Here is an 18687-nt window from a genome sequence, read left to right on the forward strand (position 1 = left end):
CAAAGCAAACAACAAACTCCGAAGTGTCTCAAAGATGATCCGCGCTGTAGTCCACACCCACCCGTTAACCGACGAACAATGAAGGCACGCCCATAATTAATTTGCTCGAGGTCGATTCTAGACCTCATCGTATTTTTATTTCGCGACCATCCCCCGTGCCAGAATGCCATTTGGCGGCTATGCATTATATTATATAGAATGTCCAAGGAGTTTTCGGTTCCATATCCGGCGTGCCAGTTTAGATGCGAAGAGGAAAATCGTGGTAGTCAAATTTACAACTGGCCAGATAGCAACGCTTCAGTAGCTAAGAAAAGAATTAGTACGAGAGAAATCCAGAAGAGACAGATCTAGAGACTTACCACTGTTGATATATGCCCTTCTCGCATCGAGCGGGACGTTGAACCGCCTCTCCAACTCCTGCTTAATGCCCTTCTTTGTGACAGTCATCAAGTCTGCTGTCCGCAGAATCTCGCGAATCTCGGCAAGGAGGGCGTCGTCACTTGGCAGGCCTGCCAGGTTGGCCATCTCCATTTCTTGGTTGCCGAAGAACTGCGAACCACCGAATTGACTCAAACGGTGGTGATCCATCTGTGATGGAGCGAGAGAGACCCGAGACATGTGCGCACCGGGGTTGAGGTTCTTAAGGTCGTATGGCGGGATGACACCGTGCGTCGAGCCGTGGTGGCTGCCTGCATAGTACTCCGTGACAGCAGCACCCTGCTTGGTGGCGTAGCTGTAGCCCGAGATCTCGGACCGAGTATCATCACGAGCCGTCTGAGCATCCCAAAGCTCGGCTTGGTACTCCTCCCACTTCTTGCGGGGGATGGAAGCAGGGTCAAATTTACCTTCGTCTGAGATGACAACCTTCGTACCCTTCTCACCGGCGACGACACGGGTGTTACCCCAGTTGAAGTCGTCCATGTGCCAGAAAGAGTAGAGGGGCAGACCCAGGGAGAAGACTGGGATCGCCAAGACGTAAAGGATCATCCAACCAATCATCTCCCACTTGCGGCGCAAGATGAAGATAATGGCTTGCAGACCGTAGATGGCACCCAACATGACGAATGCCGTGACAGGGATAATGGTAGCCTTGGTAGCGACCATAACAATAAGGTACGCAATGTAGGCAACGGTAACCGGCTGCACGATCGTGGAAAGCAAGTCAACGAAGACGATGAAACGCATACTGAAGCAGCAGAAACCGCAAAGCTGAGCCATCGGGATAAGTTCCATCAAGTTGTGGACAGTGGAGTTGATCCATCGTCGACGCTGCGAGAGGAAGACTTGCCAGGAGTCGGGTGCAATGGTCCAAGCGTGAGCTCTCATGATGTACTTGGTCTTGTACTTGCTGTGGAACTTGAGAAGAAGTGTGGTCAGGAAACGATCCTCACCAAGATGCAGCAAATTCTTCATGTGCAAAGTATCGACACGAATGGTAGAGTAGGCGTCCACAATCTCTCGGCTGACGAAGAGCGGCTTTCCGGTGTCGGCAGCGCGAATGCGGTACATGGAGAAACAACCGGGCAAACAAGTGACACTGCCAAACAAACTCTCAAAAGCCTTGGCAAGGTTGTGAGAAATGTAGTACTCGTACACTTGAATCATGGTGATGTACGAAGACTTGGCATTCGTCAGTGCTGTTTCACCACAGCATGCAATGAGCCTTGTGTCGTCCAGGAATGCGGAGACGAAACGGGTAGCAGAGTCAGCTGCAACCACTGTATCAGCGTCGATCTGCAGCATGAACTCGTAAAACGTCGGGTTGACTCCAATGATATTGCGGATCTGGTGATAGATCTCCAGCTCAAGTGGACTCATGGCGAGATTGTAGTGGACACGGTTGAGGAAGCGCATGATGATCATCTGGGAGTCTCGCTTTCCACGGTTACCGGGGCGGGAAACCTCTGAGGGTTTGCCAACCTTAACGACGACCAGGAAAGGAACGATATGGCCTTGGACTTCGTATAGACCAGAGTAGACTTTACCCATGTTGTGCTGTTTGAGACCCTCGCCGAGTGATTCGAAGCTGAGCGGCTCTGGGTCCACGGTCTCTGAAACACCGAGAATGTCGAGAACGATACGAGGTGTCGGCCTGTCATTGCCTTGTCCGATAATCATACCGTCACAGACAACGACAAGCAGCTTGCGTTTGTCATCGTACTGCATACGGGCAGCTGAGTCGATAGCACGGCGAAGGGAGTCTTCGTCTTCTGTGTAGGCAGGAATCTGACACATGACGAACTTGTCCAGGTTTTCGGGCATGTTCTTGCCTCCAAATTGAAGAGCCGCAAAGAATTTGAAACCGATGATGGAGCAAAGCAGGATAGAAATTGCCAAGACCAAATACTCGGCGAACTTGCATTTGGGTGAGTTTCTAGTGTCGACATCACCGACATAGAACAGGTTGTCCAGGCACAGTTGCTGGCGCTTGCGTAGGTCCTTGTCAAGGGCCAAGATGTCCCAAAGCTTGGTCACATCGGTTCCAGACTTCTTCCGAAATAGATCAACCACGGAATCATCCATAAAATTGGTGAGACTTATGTCTGATGGTGGGTCAACGCCCTCCGGTGCTTCTAAGCGACGGCCGCCCATTTCATACTTGGTCATGTCGTAGACACGACCGTTAAGAATGGCGACATAATTGCTCTTGCCAGCAAGCGTTCCGACATATTCGGCCGAGTAACCAATATTTCCTTTCTTGTAGCTTGCTTTCAACTCAACCATCTTCTCGTAGAACCAATCTGGCTGGTACAGAGTGGATGAGTAACGGAAGTCGTGGTACTGTGCGTTGTAGTCTTGGCTGCTGATAACGCTGGCAGAACCGCTGACGTTGGAAGACTTGTAGTCAAGCGTGACAGCGGGATCCACCGAGCCCGTGGTACCTTGGCAAAGTGCCGATACCTGTACAGGGAAAAGAGAGGTGATATCCAATCCAGCATACTGAGTGAGGGATTTGTCAGATATATAGGGCGGATAGTGAGCAGGCAGGAAAGCGTCCAAGTCAAAGACCTGACCTCGGATCGCAACGTAAGAGCCAGACGAACCCGACTTGCCGTTGTACGAGGAAAGCTCTTCCGTACTGAACACGTACTGCTTGGGGCAAATGAGCATGGGGAAGAAGATGATGAAGAAGACTGCCACAGCACAACTGAACCAAATGATGAAGTTGATCGCCAGCTTCTCTCTCCATGCCATGCGGACATCTTTTCGGGGCATGCCACACCATCGGATGAGAAAGTCTGGGATGAACCAGGTCAACAGATACGTCACAAACACCCATCTCTTGCGACTGGGACTATCCTTGAATTCCTCAACCTCGACAAGGGACTTTTCGTTGCCCCTCTCAGCCATCTGCTCCCTGGTGTCGAGGTTCTTGAACATATCGCCACCGCCAAATGCGGAAACACCTGCCTCGGAGCGGGCGTCATCACCAAAGTAGCCACTACGCTCCTTGTCTCTGTATTGAGGTGTGTTTCCGTTGGAGTTCATCAGCCGCTCCTTTGGAGTATCGAAGGGGTTCAGCGGAGAGCCATTGTAACCATCTCCTGACTCCGACGGGTGGCGGCCTGAAGCTGAAATGCCATCACCAAAGTGAGCAACCTCCATCCAACATCTCTCACTGAGGAAGATACCAGTGGATCCAATTTGAGCCTCATTACTAGGCCATTGCCTGTCTTGTACCACCATCTCGACCTTCTCCCGCTCGCTCCCAACAAGGATTGTTTCGGCATCGGCAAGCCCAAGGAATTCACCGAACGGTAGGAATAGACTGAAGTCAGCAGTACGCAAACGCTGGCTGATCTCAGCAATACCCAGAGTCTGGACTTGGGTCCGGACACACTTGCTGTCAAACTGATTTGCGATGCGGCGGTCATTGGGTTTCAAGCAGAACACAAAGTATGCATTCGAGTTTGGCGCTGTGATGGATTGCTTGACATTGTCCAAGGAGGCAAGGAATTGGCCGGATGCACCCTGCTCGGACGGGCGGTTGGACTTCTTGCTTTCGCCGCCTCTGTTCTCTGCATTGCCCTCACCATCACTGGCGAATTCATCAATGGACTCTTGACGGCGCATGCGGTTGGTCCTTGCGGTTCTGGTGGTCTTCCGGGACATGACACTAGGTTGTCTCATGGGCTTTGAGCTGACAGAGGCCTGCATGACGGTTGTTCTCTCGTGCGGGTGCATGACAGTTTGGAGAGCCTCTTGGCCGAACAGACGCGTGACAAATTCGCTCTTGCTGGAGTTGATCAGGTTCATCAGATCACCCGAGATGACCTCGCCGTTCTCTTCCACGAGACCCTTGATAGGGTACTCGACTTCACCAGCGAAGTGTCTGACAGTGAATGTAGCAGCAGTGTTCTCGGTGTAGAAGTTGCTTCCGGGAAGCTTCGCCTGCGCGGAGCCTACAGAGATTGCCGGGTTCTTCCCTTCAAATCGCTTACGACAGCTGTCAAGGAATTGCATATCAGTGCGGTGACGGCGGGTTTGGTCATCCAAAATACTCAGTAAACCATTTCCAGGCTTAAGCAAGCACTTGACGGCATCGGTGTTGTCGAAATAGCTGGTGGCTGCGACAGAAACCTCCTCTTGGTCAAGCTGCTCCGCCTTGCGGTCGAAGAAATTTTGCAGAGTGAAGTTGTAGAGAGATTCGACTGCCGCATTGTTGAGCAGCTGATCGAGCGCAGAGCCAGTGGAGGTCTGCTGGGAGAAGCCCGGAAAGTCGACGATCGAAATTGTGTTGGAGATTGCCTCCTCAGGAGCACAGATCTTCTGGTTGATGTTCTCAATCACGTATGCAACCAAAAGAGAATATAGTGTGCGTGCAAGCTCATCAGCATTGGCACGGGCTCCATGGGGATCCAACATGACCGTGACTCTTTCCCGATGAAGCACCTTGGTCTTGTAGCCCATGGTTGTCTGCAGATCTTGCGAGCTCACGCCCAAGAAAGCAGCGATTATTCCAAGCACGTCCTTGTTTCGAACGGCGGTCACCGTCTGTCCACCTTCGTGGGAGAAGCCACCACTGTCATCTGCCGTGGGGGTAGTATCCGCAGTAGTTTCGAACTCGAGCTGTCCAATGTGCAAGATACAGGCCAAGATCTGACAAATTTCGGCGATCTCACTCCTCGGGAATTCCAGCTTGCGCAGGGCATTCTTGAAGAGTTGAAACCCCTCGGCATCGTTGATTCCGACCTTGAGCTGAGTGGGATGGCCCAGGTATTTCCACCGCCTCTGGCCAGCGGAATCCCGTGGCGTGTCAATGCCAAGGTGGGACTTTTCCGCGTCACTCGTACCAGCAAGCAAGTAGTAAAGAACATGGAAGTTACGCTCGCCGGTAGGCACCTCAGCAATCCTGCTCCTTTCTAATCTGTGGTCCAGCAATTTTCCTCCGAGGAGCAAAGGGCTGGTTGTGGATGCTGTATCATACTGCAGCTCGTAGAAGAGACCGGCTTTGGATGCTGTCGGTGTCGTTGCAGTCTTGGTGGTGGTGAGGGTGTCGAAAACATAAGCAGCGAGGGAGACCTTGGCTGAGAGAGGAGTCGAGGACTTGTTGAGCAGGGCAGTCAGGAGATGGGATCGGATCGTGGTCTTTCCAGAGCCCGATTCACCCCTGTGTGGCTCGTTAGTCGAATTCGCTGACGTTCATTAGATGATATTGGGCTCTTACAGAAAAATGATGCTCTGATTCTCGGATCGGTGACCGAGTCGAACAAATGATCGGTCTGCAATGTCTTCAGCGCCAGCCATGGCGCTACCCTCTTTGCCGCCATCCAGACCCTTGGTCGACGATGTGTACGTGTTCAAGGATACAAGTGCGTGTGATGACAGACGGGCCGTAGGTATAGACACATGGAAGCGACTGGCAAGATGTGCTGTTATATGCGTGTCAGATTGCAGATGTGCGGGCAAAGAGGGCAATGAGGGTTGAGTATGAGCTCCCCCATTGCCGCCCATTGGCAGGTTGTGAGCCATATTGGCTGACGAGCCAGTGACGCCGTCTCGATTCCCAGGGTCTGCGGATGGGATGTGTGCAGCGTCGTTCGTGGTGACTGGAAGTGAAGGGGGAATTTAGAGCGACAGGTTGGTAACCAGCGTCGAAGCGTATAAGGACCCCCCTGAACACGCCGACCGAATGTCTCGAATGTTATTAACTCTCAAGCGAGCGTGCGAAGTATTAAGGCTGATACAAGAACGAACGTGTGTTGAATAGCAAAAGAGAAGGAAAACAATGGAGCAGAGAGGCTATCTGATGCTCTCCCGAACGAATGCTTCCAACGTCGACGGGTTCCGCAGCTCTCTACTAAGTCGTGTAACTGGGAACAGGTCTCTTTTCTCGGGTGGTTTTGCTTCGAGTTTATTTTCGTACGGCTGGCTGCAAGGGCCCAAAGTGCACTTTTGTCACATACGAAGTACCCCGAGTGGCACCTGGGCTAAGCCGTAGGAAGCTGAGGGGAACCGATCGCGTCGGGTCGGTGGTGTGACTTGAAGGGCCAGATGATTCAGAGGCCTGGACAAGCTTCTCTTCAACTTCAGATAGACTTGTCACAGAACACACTCTCTTGATATGAAGAATGACCTTTGATCCTGGAGTAAACACACCCTTTTCAGCTGAAGCGCCAAGTGCACTGTATCATCCAGGCGGCGATTCACTAGTTACAGTAGATCCCTACGATATACGCACCTGTGACGGCAGCAGGCGGTACGCCCAGCAGACAGGTAATGGTACCTGTGCTTTTTTTTCTTCACAGCAACCTGGAAACCTTCTGCACTAGTTGCCCAGGCACTTACTTCGGCACAGGCTCCAGCAAACCCACTCCCGGCTGCCCCTTTAGCCAACCCTGGTCCATACATGTGTAATGACAACAGCTTTCAGCTTTTCTTCTTCAGGGGTTGCATTGATGGCCCGTAGAGTTATTACCTTCATGCCCTCCTGCCAAGTTCTCCCCGACGTGACGAAACCTGATCTTGAGATATTGTCCCTCTGGTCCACCACAAAATCAATGTGTTGCTTGTTTACGCTGAATCAAGGTGAAGGTTTCAACTATTGAGTGATGGCGACCCGTCGCAACGACGCAATCTGAATCGTGGGCCGGTAGTGGAAAGCAAATTGCGAGTTTAGACGCTGCTCAGGCGCGCGCTCTGTTTCTCCTTGGCTCAAGACTTCGGGGCTGAGCGAGCTTATTGAACGGGCGTCCAAACGGTTCTCCAGAAACTCCGTGCTGATTTATTACATGAGGGACCGGCTTGTCACCTATAATCTTGGCAATCTCTGGGGGATTAGCAAATGCCTTCAGTCCCCAGTGCTGGCCCGGCCACTTGTGATTGTAATTGCACAGAGCATTCTGCAATATCAAGACACTGACGGCGTAACGTAACGGCAACTGACATCACAGCGCCCGGGGGGGCCTACCGCTGTTACAGCGAGAGATCGGTCTTCGGGCAGTTGTGGTCCTAGGTACTGTACCATGGCCCACGGTAGTCCCGCGGTAGTCTGGCCCAGCGCGCAGCCGCCTCGGCCCTAGAGGCTAGCACATCCCTACATAGCAGCTAAAAATAAAAAAAGGTGCTCACAACAAACATCGTCAACAAATGGAGACGACTGCAAGCATTGGATGCAGGGCAACGCGGCATTAGCGGACCTCCATGTTTTTCTGCGATGCGGCCTCAGGAGAGAGCCTTTCCATCGGGACCATTGCAGTCCGGCTCGGGTAGTCTTTGACGGTACGTGCTTGCCATCATCATCCTGTGACGATTACGGGTGGTATGTCACGCATTTGTCTAGTTATTGCTCATTCTCGCCTGCCAAACTGATGGAAACCTGGGTATCCTTCAATTTTTGTCAAGGGAAAACGCGCTTGGGTTTCACTCGTATTGTCGAGGCTCGAGGCTCCACGGCGCCGTTGTAACTTGTGGTCCTGCTGCTGTCACACTGTGGCAATGAAGGTTTGGCGTTCACGAGCTTCAAACCGGCTCCAGAGCCAGCGGCCAGAACGGGCAGCCCGCCCTGCCGGCCATGTAGTGATCCGTTCTTTCTTGGCCTTGCCCGTCGACGGTGGGTTTCTCGACCTCGTAAGTGCAGGCCCTGCAGGCCCTTGGGAACGCGCCCCACGCCCATCAAATCGGAAGTCAGATCATCTGGATTTTCTGGGTGGGCAGGCCCCATTTCGCCGCTTCGTATTCCCTGGACACGGGTTTGGCCCATGCATAAGGGGGCACAACCGCAGTCAACAATGGGTTCCCGGGTGGGCTCCTGGGGGCTGTGGTTGGACGGGGGTCGACGGGGTCTCAGGGATCTGTCCAAGGCGCGCTCACAGGCAATGGCGCCGCGCCTCTCCCCGGAGGAGGCAGACGAGATCGACACGATGCAAAAGATGGCCCAACACCTTAATATCTTATGCAAAATAGCCTTTTAGGATTGGCGCGACTGCGCTCTTGGTCCCAACCGACCGCCGTAACCCAGCTCTCTACGTGTAGGCAAGGAACGCTGGTGATCTTTTTTCGACTGGCATCAAAGGGGAGCATTCGATCGATTTCATAGTTTCTCCTCCCTATCGTCTTTGGACGGAGTGTTGCTGATACCTTCCATTTCTTCTTGCTGCACTGCTGTTGGACCGCTCACTCGCTTTGGCGGTTTAATATACAATCGTTCTTATTAATCTTTTTTCTTATTTTCTGGCGGGGGAATAGGGGATAACGCGAGCAGAAGACTGCCTGTTTGTTGCCCGGCGAACACCATCCCATCCAGCCTGCACCTCCCGGAATCCTCGTGCGATATAGTCGACACCCCTTCTCGAACCGATCCGACCCAACACTTCGTCATCACCACACAGGCCCTCGAATCGGCATCTGAGAGGACTCCGTAACACTCAAAATTGACTGTCGCTGTTCACCCACACTCGCTGTGCTAATTAGCAACCGAAAAGTCGTGCTTGTCCGAAAGGACAACGCGAGTCGTCCGATCTCAAGATGGCAAACCATCAAGCCCGCATGTCGATGTACTCAGTTGCATCCGACTCAGTTGGCGGTCACCGCGGGCCCGGCCAGCAAGCGTCCCAAGTGTCGACGACCACCTTGCTCAATGGCATTCACAACATCTACCTGTCTTCTCAGCCATACCATCTCGATGCCGGGACTAGCATGGTGATGAACACATGGCTCACTGCTACTCAGACTGGCCCTGACGGAAGGGTGGGTGGTACCATTGATCCTGCTCTTGCAGCTCGTGCATGGGAACATGCTCGTCGCCGTGCTGAAGACGGGTGTATTGTTCTTGGGTATGTGGACTCCTCACTCCATTACCTGGTTATGGCAACTGACTTGGCATAGATCCCTCCACACATCAACGCCTTCCGTTCTGACACCCTTTCTCTCTTCCCTTCCGTTCACTGTGCCCTCGACTATTTTCACTGCTTTAGAAGCAATCAAACCTTTCGTGCGCAGCGTCACCCCATATAATCCAGCAGCTCCCCGCCAAGCTGCCCTTGCTGTCAATCTGACGCTGAACCTGACTGGCAACTTGACTGCAGCCACTCTGGCTCTCTCTCAAGGAGGCATAGACACAACAAAGGGTCTTTTGGACATACCGGCCGAGGCTGGATACCGAGCATTCGATGTCTTCTACTACCTGCTCACATCCGCATCCACCCCGGCGGAACGTGAGTTCTTGGGACTTAAGCCAGCATCCAGCTACTCGCTGTTGGCCAAGTCGGGCTCGTACGACCCACCGTCTTATCTCCCCACTGCAGATGATGCCGCTGCCGCCGATGACTTTCGGGCGGCGCTGAAGGAGATTGGCATCAAGGGCTCTGCTCATCGAAACTTGATCTCGACACTTGCCGGGCTTCTGAAGCTCGGTAACACTCTTGACTACAGTGCTGACGAGGACCAACTTGATGATATCTGCGAAGACGTCGGCGGCCTGCTTGGACTTGATCCTGAAGTCCTGGCGAGGCAATGCAGCACGGAAGATAGGCGCACGCTCATTGGCGGTCTGTACGAGGCCCTGGTAGACTGGGTGATCTCACGGGCAAACAATGCCATTGCTAACCATGTGGCCCGAATCCGCGACGGAGCTGAGTCCTTCGATGGCCGCGGTAACCCAGCTCCGAGCTCGAATGGCGACGCTGGTGACACCGTGGGCATAACCATTGTCGAGATTCCTGATCCGTCCCTCGGCAAAGCCATAGCATTGCGTGGCATCTTTGATGACACAACCGGCATCAATGCTGAGATGAAAGAAGACGGCGTCGAGGTTCCACCCGCTGGGAGCTCCGTCTTGCGCGAGATGCAAAACGCCGTGGCCGAGGTTGCACCAGATCTTGGTGACATGAACGGACCAGCCGGGCGAGATAGATACTTTGAACTGGAGAAACGCGAGATCATCCTCGAAAAGGTTGCTCTTGGCAGCGATGACGATGGTTTCCTGAAGAAATTACTCTTCCCAATCCCTGGATCGGGGATCAACCTTGGCCGTGCCGGACGTATCGACCTCTCTGCAGTTCTGAGCAGCAGCCGCGCTTGGTACCACCTATCGCTGCACCCCACAGATGAATCGCCCGCGAGCCTGGCGGCTCTCCCTTCGGTCACATCTGCATGGTCTGCTGGTACTGTTTCCCGCCAACTACGCGCCTGGAGATTACCAGAATGGGCAAACCGCCGAAACAAGAACTTAGATTTCACCGCCGACTTTGACCTGGACGAGTTTGCAACCCGGTTTGCGCCGTTGGGCTGCCGGGATGGTCGCGATGGCATTGAAACTTGGGTTCTTGAACGAGGCTGGAGCAATGGCGAGGTGGTTGTTGGCAAAGAACGCGTGTGGATGCGTGAGACAGCCTGGTGGGAGGCCGAGACTATGCTTGATATGAAGCCTGCAGATCTCATGCTCGGCTCAAATGGCCTTGAGACTGGATATTCGAACACAGGCAGTGGCTATTTTGGCGCTCCGCTTGACAACGGTAGCCACGATCACCTGGTTCATTCTCGAAACCAAAGTCAACTTACCCTGGGCCAGCATGCGATGCCTGCCCCTTCTATTGCACCAACAGCCATGCGAAATGTCAGCGCTGGTGACTACGGCTTAGGTCATAAGGGAGACAATCATCGTGATGACATCTACTACACCAACAACGGAGAGTTCGGCAATGCCTTGGATCCTGATCTGGCTCGGGGCAAGCATGTCGAGACTCAAGACATCACTTTTGGCCGAAGGGCCTGGGTTGTGTTTGTGTGGGCTCTGACCTTCTGGATCCCTTCGCCCTTGCTCAAGTGGGTTGGCCGTATGAAGAGACCTGATGTGCGAATGGCGTGGAGAGAGAAGCTGGTGCTTGTGTTTCTTATCTTTTTGGCCAACGCCATTGTTGTCTTTTGGATCGTCGAATTCGGCCTACTCCTTTGCCCTAATTTTGATAAGGCTTGGACTCAAGATGAGGTTGCGACGCACCAGGGTTCTGCCGACTTCTGGGTCAGCATCCACGGTAAGGTCTACGACCTGACCAGCTTCTACAAATTAGACCACAGTGACACCGACATTTCGACTGACGCAGCTACCATGACGCCTTTTGCTGGCCTGAACCTGGACGAATACTTTGTGGCACCCCTGCCTCTGAGCTGTCCTGGACTTGGTATCGATAAAACCACCGCACTCTCGCCAAACACCACTGTCGAACTTGCCCAAGGTCTCCATACTTCTGGGTATTTCCAGGCTGATCCCACCACCAAGCTAAGGTCCGAAACCTGGTACCGGGATTATTTCGAACCAAGAATAAAGCAGTACTACCACGGTGATCTGGTATGGGACAAGCAATTTGTAGCCGAGGACGGTTCAGACAATAACCACCAATGGGTTATCTACGACGGCTCCATCTACGATCTCACCGATTACTTCCATACCATCGACTTTTATCAGAACCTTGCACAGTACAATTTCTTAGACGGTACTTTGGTGCAGATCGCTAAGGACAACCCCGGTGAAGATGTCACAAACCAATGGAACAGCCACATCAATGCTGTTAAGAGCAACCAGACAGCCTACGCTACTGCCATGAACAGCATGAACTGTATCAAGAACACGTTCTATGTCGGTATCCCGGATTTCCGATACTCCGCCAGGTGCCAGGTCAACAACTACATCCTGCTGGCTTTTACGATCATTATGTGTTCCGTCATCGCCATCAAGTTTCTTTCGGCTCTCCAGTTCGGTTCTAAGCGTCGGCCTGCACCTCAAGACAAGTTCGTTATCTGCCAGGTCCCGGCCTACACCGAAGACGAGGACTCGCTGCGGAAAGCTCTGGATTCCCTAACTGCTCTACAATATGACAACAAGAGGAAGCTAATCTGTGTCATTTGCGATGGTGTCATCATCGGACAAGGAAACGATCGTCCCACGCCCAAGATTGTCCTTGATATTCTTGGGGTTGATCCCAAGGTCGACCCTCCTGCCTTGCCGTTCAAATCAGTCGGAGCTGGCAATGAGCAACTGAACTACGGAAAGGTCTACTCTGGCCTCTACGAATTCGAAGGCAACGTCGTTCCCTACATCGTTATCGTCAAAGTCGGCAAGGAGTCGGAGCAGACTAAGGCTAAGCCTGGAAACCGTGGCAAGCGCGACTCGCAGATTGTCCTCATGAGCTTCCTAAACCGTGTCCATCACCGTGCCCCCATGAACCCTCTTGAATTGGAGGTATTCCACCAAATCAACAACATTATTGGAGTTGATCCCGAACTCTACGAGTACATACTCATGGTCGATGCCGATACCTCCGTACGCGAGGATTCGCTCAACCGTCTCGTGGCTGCGTGCGCCAATAACTCCAAGATAGCTGGTATCTGTGGTGAGACGGCTCTCCAGAACGAGGAAAGATCATGGTGGAGTATGATCCAGGTTTACGAATATTTCATCTCTCACCACCTGGCAAAGGCTTTTGAGTCCCTCTTCGGCAGTGTTACTTGTCTTCCTGGATGGTATGTATTTCCAAATCCAGCACCTGGCTGTTTCTATGAGCTAATGATGAATCAGTTTCACCATGTACCGTCTACGTACCGCGGACAAGGGCAAGCCTCTAATCATTTCCGACGCTGTCATCCGTGAGTACAGTGTCTGTAATGTCGACACGCTTCACAAGAAGAATCTGCTATCGCTAGGAGAAGATCGTTTCCTCACCACATTGATGACGAAGCACTTCCCTTATATGTCCTATAAGTTCATCCCCGATGCCTACTGTCAAACAGCCGCGCCAGAAGAATGGAGCGTTTTGCTTTCTCAAAGACGACGATGGATTAACTCCACCATCCACAACCTGGTTGAGCTGATGATGCTCAAAGATATGTGCGGTTTCTGCTGCTTTTCCATGCGATTTGTTGTGTTTATCGATCTGGCCGGAACCATCATCCTTCCTGCGACTACTGTGTATCTCGGCTACCTGATTTACCGTGTAGCTTCGGGCACCGGCCAGTTCCCCTTGATCTCCATTATCATGTTGGCAGCAGTGTACGGCCTGCAGGCAATCATCTTCATTCTGAAGAGACAGTGGCAGCACATTGGTTGGATGATCATCTACATTATCGCGTTCCCCATCTATTCCTTTATCCTGCCCATCTATTCCTTCTGGAAGCAAGATGATTTCTCGTGGGGTAACACAAGAATTGTCATTGGTGAGAAGGGTAGCAAGTAAGTTTATTTCCTAGTCGAGATTCTGCGTATTCTCGCTAACTGTTACTTTAGACAAGTGGTTGCTGTCGATGGAGAAACATTTGACCCTCGTTCGGTTCCTCTCCAACGCTGGGATGATTATGCTGCTCTTAACAACCTGCCAGGACGCCGTGGAAATTACTCTGAGAAGGCAGAGGCCCCTCCGTTTGATGACACGTATGAGATGGACGACATGAAGTCTGTTTACAGCTCAGTGCGTCAGCAGTCAGTTCTCCACGGCCTCCAAGGCCACCGCCCAGGCTCTACTTTCATGCCCCCTACGTCACACTCTCCTGCACCATATGGCTCAATGACGCGGAACTCGAATTTCGCGCCATACTCCGACGGCCCACAGGCCATGCATCGCCAGTCGACTGCATCCTTTGGCGATATCCAGCGCATGCAGAGCCCTTACCAAGACAGACCCAGCACATCCAATCTTCGCGGAGTGGCGAACATCTCGCCGTCTCGTGACATGCACAGACAGTCGCAAATCTCGCTTGGCTACACCGGTGGGAGCCGACAACCACTCGGTCACGGCGCTGGAAACCAGAGCATGGCTTCGTTCGACTTCCAACGGGGCCACCAAGGCCCTGACGACAGTATGATCGTCGAGGCAATCCAGGCCGTCCTCAATGAGGTTGATTTGGATACCGTCACAAAGAAGCAGGTGCGCGCTTTGGTGGAGCAACGGCTGCAGAGCGAGCTGTCTGGTGAGAGGAGGACTTTCATGGATCGCCAGATCGACAATGAGCTGGCAAACATGTAGATGATGCAGGTTCGGCCTCGTATATAGGAGGGAAAATTTTCAGTCTTTTTAACGAGGAAAAGGCTGGCTTGGGATAGCACCTGAAAAAATCACTCATGGATTTGGCGTTTACGCAGACGAGTTACTTGCGAATCTTGTTTACATATTGTGCCAAGTGGTGGAGGCAAGGCTCTAATGCATTTGTTTGGGAACTGGCTGTGATTACTGCGGGAATAGCTTTTTGTTTACACGTCACATCTACTACATTATAGTAATACGGCTTGCTAGCCACGAAGAAGATTTCCAGTTTATAGTCCGATTTCGTGTGGTGACTTTGCTCCGTGGTGTTCCTCGAGGGATCGTGGCCTATGGCTCTGCCCGCAGTATTCAACACCACCGCAGCGCTGTTATATACATCTCGTGCCAACAATCATTTTGTGTTAGCCATCTTGCGTAGCTCGTAGCCTCGTCTGCAACCACTTACATAAAGAACCCCGCCGACGGGCCCAACGACCCGCTGCCATCGGATCCGCTTCCGAAACACTGACAGCACTCAATCAAGACTTGTCCAAGACTTTATGATTCTTCGCCTTCATGCATTTCGATAGGTAAACCGAGCACTCCCAAGACAATATGAAACAACCCATCCGAGTCGGCATCCTGGGCCTCAGCGCCGGCGGAAGCTGGGCAGTCGCCGCTCATCTTCCGTATCTCAACAGCTCTGCCAAGTATTCCATCACCGCCGTGTGCAACTCCTCTGTTGAGAGCTCAAAAGCAGCCATTGAGAAGTACGGCCTTCCAAGCTCGGCCAAGGCGTACGGTCGTCCTGAAGACCTTGCCGGAGATGCAGACGTCGACCTAGTGCTGTGCTCGATCAATGTCGCGCTTCACCACCCTGCCTTGCTTCCCGTGCTTAAGGCCGGAAAGGACGTCTATTGCGAGTGGCCGTTGGGCAGCAACCTCAAACAAGCGGAGGAGCTGAATCGTCTGGCGAAGGAGAATGGGTGTAAGACCATCATCGGCTTGCAAGGCGGGCAATGCCAGGTCGTCAACACGCTGAAAGAGATTTTGGCCCAGGGGAGGATTGGCAACATCTTGAGCAGTACCTTTGCTGGTGCGGCGCAATATGTTGGGCCCGAGGAGCAGGAGGACAAGGCGTACTTCTTCCAGGCCGGCGTCGGCGGCAACCTGGCGACCATCTTCTTCGGACACACCATCCACATTATCTCGTCCGCGCTGGGAGAACTCAGTTCACATACCTCGATTTTGGATACCAAGATCCCCACGGTGGACCTGACGGACAAGCCGTCGACGGACCCATCGCGTAAGGTCGTCCGGACGGTCAAGCGGGAGACACATGACCAGGTGCTGCTCCAGGGCCGCTTCGAGTCCGGTGCCCTGCTGTCGTACCACCTGTACGGCGGCAAGGCGTTCGCGCCGGGCGAGGGCCTGCATTGGAGAATCCTGGGCGACCGGGGAGAGCTCAGCATCACGGCCAGCGGCACCAACCTGCAGATGGGCTTTCCGGATTGCAAGATACGGCTATTTGACAACCGAAAGGACACCGTTGAGGAAATCCCACTCGTGGAGGACGAGTGGACCAAGTTGCCTATCCCGGCACAGAACACGGCCAGGATATATGAGGCGTTTGCGAACGGCAGGACCGGTGATTACCCTGACTGGGACTTGTCGATCCGAAGGCACAAGCTCATTGATGAGATGTATAAAGGTGTCAAAGGTGGCTGGTGAATGGATACATAGCGGCAGATAACCGGAATGGAATAGTTGTAGGAAAGGACCCATTGTTTCTACAAGACACAGACACCTGATGATTCTTATGCGGTACTTCCACGCGACATGCCAAAAAGAAGAATACTTTTACATCACGCTATCACATCAGGCCTATAAGTTTCAGGAAATTATTCTTGAGAACCTGTTCCGTTTATCATCTGTACAAGCTAAAGTCATGCTCAAAGACCAGCCATATAGTCCCCCTGTCCCCGAGCCTGTCTGCTCGCATCGACCAGAGCCATGCTCTCCGCCCGCCCACACGGCATGAAGGGCCGACAGTCTGGCTCACACACCGTGTCCTCGGGCGGCAGCTCGCCCGACTCAAAGTACCTCTTGATCCAGCCCTCGCGGCACGCGCCCGGCGAGAACAGCGAGCCGTGGCCCGCGTTCTCTTGGACCAGGACGCGGGAGCCCGAATGCGCCCGGGCTGCCGCGTTGGCGTTGGCGTTGGCCAGCGGCGTGACAGGGTCGAGCCGGCTGGAGACGAACAGTAGCGGCGCCGCCGGCCGGCCAGGCACAGTGCGCTCGGTGTCCGGCTCCGGCGTCGTCCACGGGCCCGTAAACCGGTAGCGCGGCCGGACCCGCCAACCCCGGATGTCGAGGCGCATCCGGCCCTCGGCCGCGCCGAGGTCCGGCGAGTCGCGCTTCAGCGCCTCCAGGTATTCGACGTAGTCCGGAATCGTCAGGTTGGCTTGTGACTTGGCGTCGCCGCCGATGACGGCGATGTGCGCGTCCTGGCTCCAAGTGAACGGCCGTGAGCCGTTGGACGGTGGGAGGTAGCTCTGGGGCCGGGCAAGAACCAAGAAAAGGCGGGTGAAGTTACCGGCCATGGCTTCATCGAGCGTGGAGGCCATGGCCGGGAAGTCGCGCTGCGGCTGGTACAGTGCTCGGAAGAAGCGCTCGAGGATGTCCTCTTTCGTAATGGACACGGCGTGGGTACCGGACACGAAGGGCGCTGGAAAGTCCGACAGGCTGTCCAGGAAAGCCTCTACGCGGGCCCGGATGTCCAGCGGCGACTGGTCGCCGGTGCGGTGCAGCACGCAGCGAGACTTCGCTTCATGGCACGTCTCGTAGAAGTGGCTCAAGACCTTTTGTGTGTCTTTGACGTTAAGGGTCAATGTCTATAGATTTCGATGTGAGCTTGATATATAGTGACGGGGCCGCAAGGGTTTCCTTACGCCTCTATAATGATCTTCAACGTCTTCAACGCCCTCGAGAACCATCCGACCAATGCGGCCGGGAAACATGGACGCAAAGTAGTTACCTAGAATTGTACCATAGGAGAAGCCCCAAAACTGGATCCTCGGGGTGTCGTCTTTCAGTGTCTTAGCTGTTCGTAATTCTAGAGGCCGCTGCCGACGAGGGTCCTCCGAGCTTGTCCGAATCTGCTCTCCATTCCTCAGTCCTTCGATCCGGTCCACAATCTCAACCATATCACGCGCCACGCTACTCGTGGACATAAACGCCAGGATGCCTGGACCCGACTCGCTACAGAGCCGACCAAAGGCCTCGGCCCGGGCAGCCCGCCACTTGATGGCGTCCACAGCCTGCTCATCCGGCCAGCCGATGATGCGGTCCTCGGCCACACTCAGGCTTCGGGCAAACTCGTCCCCACGGTAGCAGTCGGCATGCGGCTCCGAGATGCCAACGCCGCGCGGATCAAAGGATAGGATCTCGTACGCCCTCGTGTCGCTGTCCACGGTGCGCTGGGCTAGCTCGCCGGCGCGGAGCACAAAGTCCACGCCGGACGCGCCAGGCCCGCCGGGGTTCACAATAATGGTGCCGCCGAACCTGGGGTCCGACTCTGCAACGCGGGCGGACCGGCCGATGATAGCTATGGAGACATCCACGTTGCTTGTGTTGTGAGGATCGAGCCAGTCCAGGGGGAGGAGCAACTTGGCGCACCTGTGCTGCGCGTCGTAACATGCCGTGTAGTTGAGGGATGGCGATGCGGATATGGTGGACCAGTCGAAGTCCGAGACCGAGGGCGGCCTGGCTTGCGATGCAGTTCGGGCCGGCGACGGCGCAAAGGCAAGGAAGCCTCGTGTGATGAGGCTGGGCTTCATTGCCAGTTCGAAGGCAGCGGCTGCGTCCGCATCAGAGAATGGCACGGGGTTTGTACCTGATGCTACTGTTGCTGGAGGTCTTTGCGGTCTTGGACTATCAATTTAGCGTTGTACCTTAAGACAAAGCGCATCCCTATAGGAAAAGCAAACAATTCAGGTAGGAAAAGCATATAGAATTGGCTGTCAGACGGTTGAGTGAGCGGGGCGCCACATTGTCAGAACTGACGAGGCTACGGCGTGAACAGGCTGCAACGCATGATGTCCATGCCACACAACCTGTACCAACAAACGCTTCACCACAACCTGACATTGACGCAGAACAGGAATGAACAGCCCCGCCGAATCGGGATGGATTATGTAGTTCGATTGGCTTTGAGTAACCAGCCCTAAGTCCT

At 53.8% G+C, this 18687-nt stretch overlaps 4 protein-coding genes across 4 annotated transcripts; 2 read left to right on the forward strand and 2 right to left on the reverse strand.

The window, feature by feature from the left end:
- Positions 1 to 272: 272 nt before the first annotated feature.
- Positions 273 to 5973, reverse strand: JN550_001373 (uncharacterized protein; the record flags this gene model as incomplete). The annotated part of the gene is made up of 3 exons (XM_049312357.1): positions 273 to 304; positions 360 to 5611; positions 5669 to 5973. The coding sequence occupies 3 exons, from the start codon at positions 5971 to 5973 to the stop codon at positions 273 to 275; spliced, it is 5589 nt and encodes a 1862-aa protein (XP_049177279.1).
- Positions 5974 to 8967: 2994 nt separating this feature from the next.
- On the forward strand, positions 8968 to 14456 carry JN550_001374 (uncharacterized protein; the record flags this gene model as incomplete). The annotated part of the gene is made up of 4 exons (XM_049312368.1): positions 8968 to 9275; positions 9328 to 12960; positions 13016 to 13666; positions 13721 to 14456. The coding sequence occupies 4 exons, from the start codon at positions 8968 to 8970 to the stop codon at positions 14454 to 14456; spliced, it is 5328 nt and encodes a 1775-aa protein (XP_049177280.1).
- Positions 14457 to 15068: 612 nt separating this feature from the next.
- Positions 15069 to 16184, forward strand: JN550_001375 (uncharacterized protein; the record flags this gene model as incomplete). Its single annotated transcript, XM_049312378.1, has 1 exon — positions 15069 to 16184. The coding sequence occupies one exon, from the start codon at positions 15069 to 15071 to the stop codon at positions 16182 to 16184; it is 1116 nt and encodes a 371-aa protein (XP_049177281.1).
- Positions 16185 to 16405: 221 nt separating this feature from the next.
- JN550_001376 (uncharacterized protein) lies at positions 16406 to 18292 on the reverse strand (the record flags this gene model as incomplete). Its single annotated transcript, XM_049312389.1, has 2 exons — positions 16406 to 17347; positions 17405 to 18292. The coding sequence occupies 2 exons, from the start codon at positions 18290 to 18292 to the stop codon at positions 16406 to 16408; spliced, it is 1830 nt and encodes a 609-aa protein (XP_049177282.1).
- Positions 18293 to 18687: the final 395 nt, after the last annotated feature.

The sequence above is a fragment of the Neoarthrinium moseri genome (genome assembly GCF_022829205.1).
Source record: "Neoarthrinium moseri strain CBS 164.80 chromosome Unknown scaffold2_Wmoseri_CBS_16480, whole genome shotgun sequence".
In the NCBI taxonomy this organism is placed as follows: Eukaryota; Fungi; Ascomycota; class Sordariomycetes; order Amphisphaeriales; family Apiosporaceae; genus Neoarthrinium; species Neoarthrinium moseri.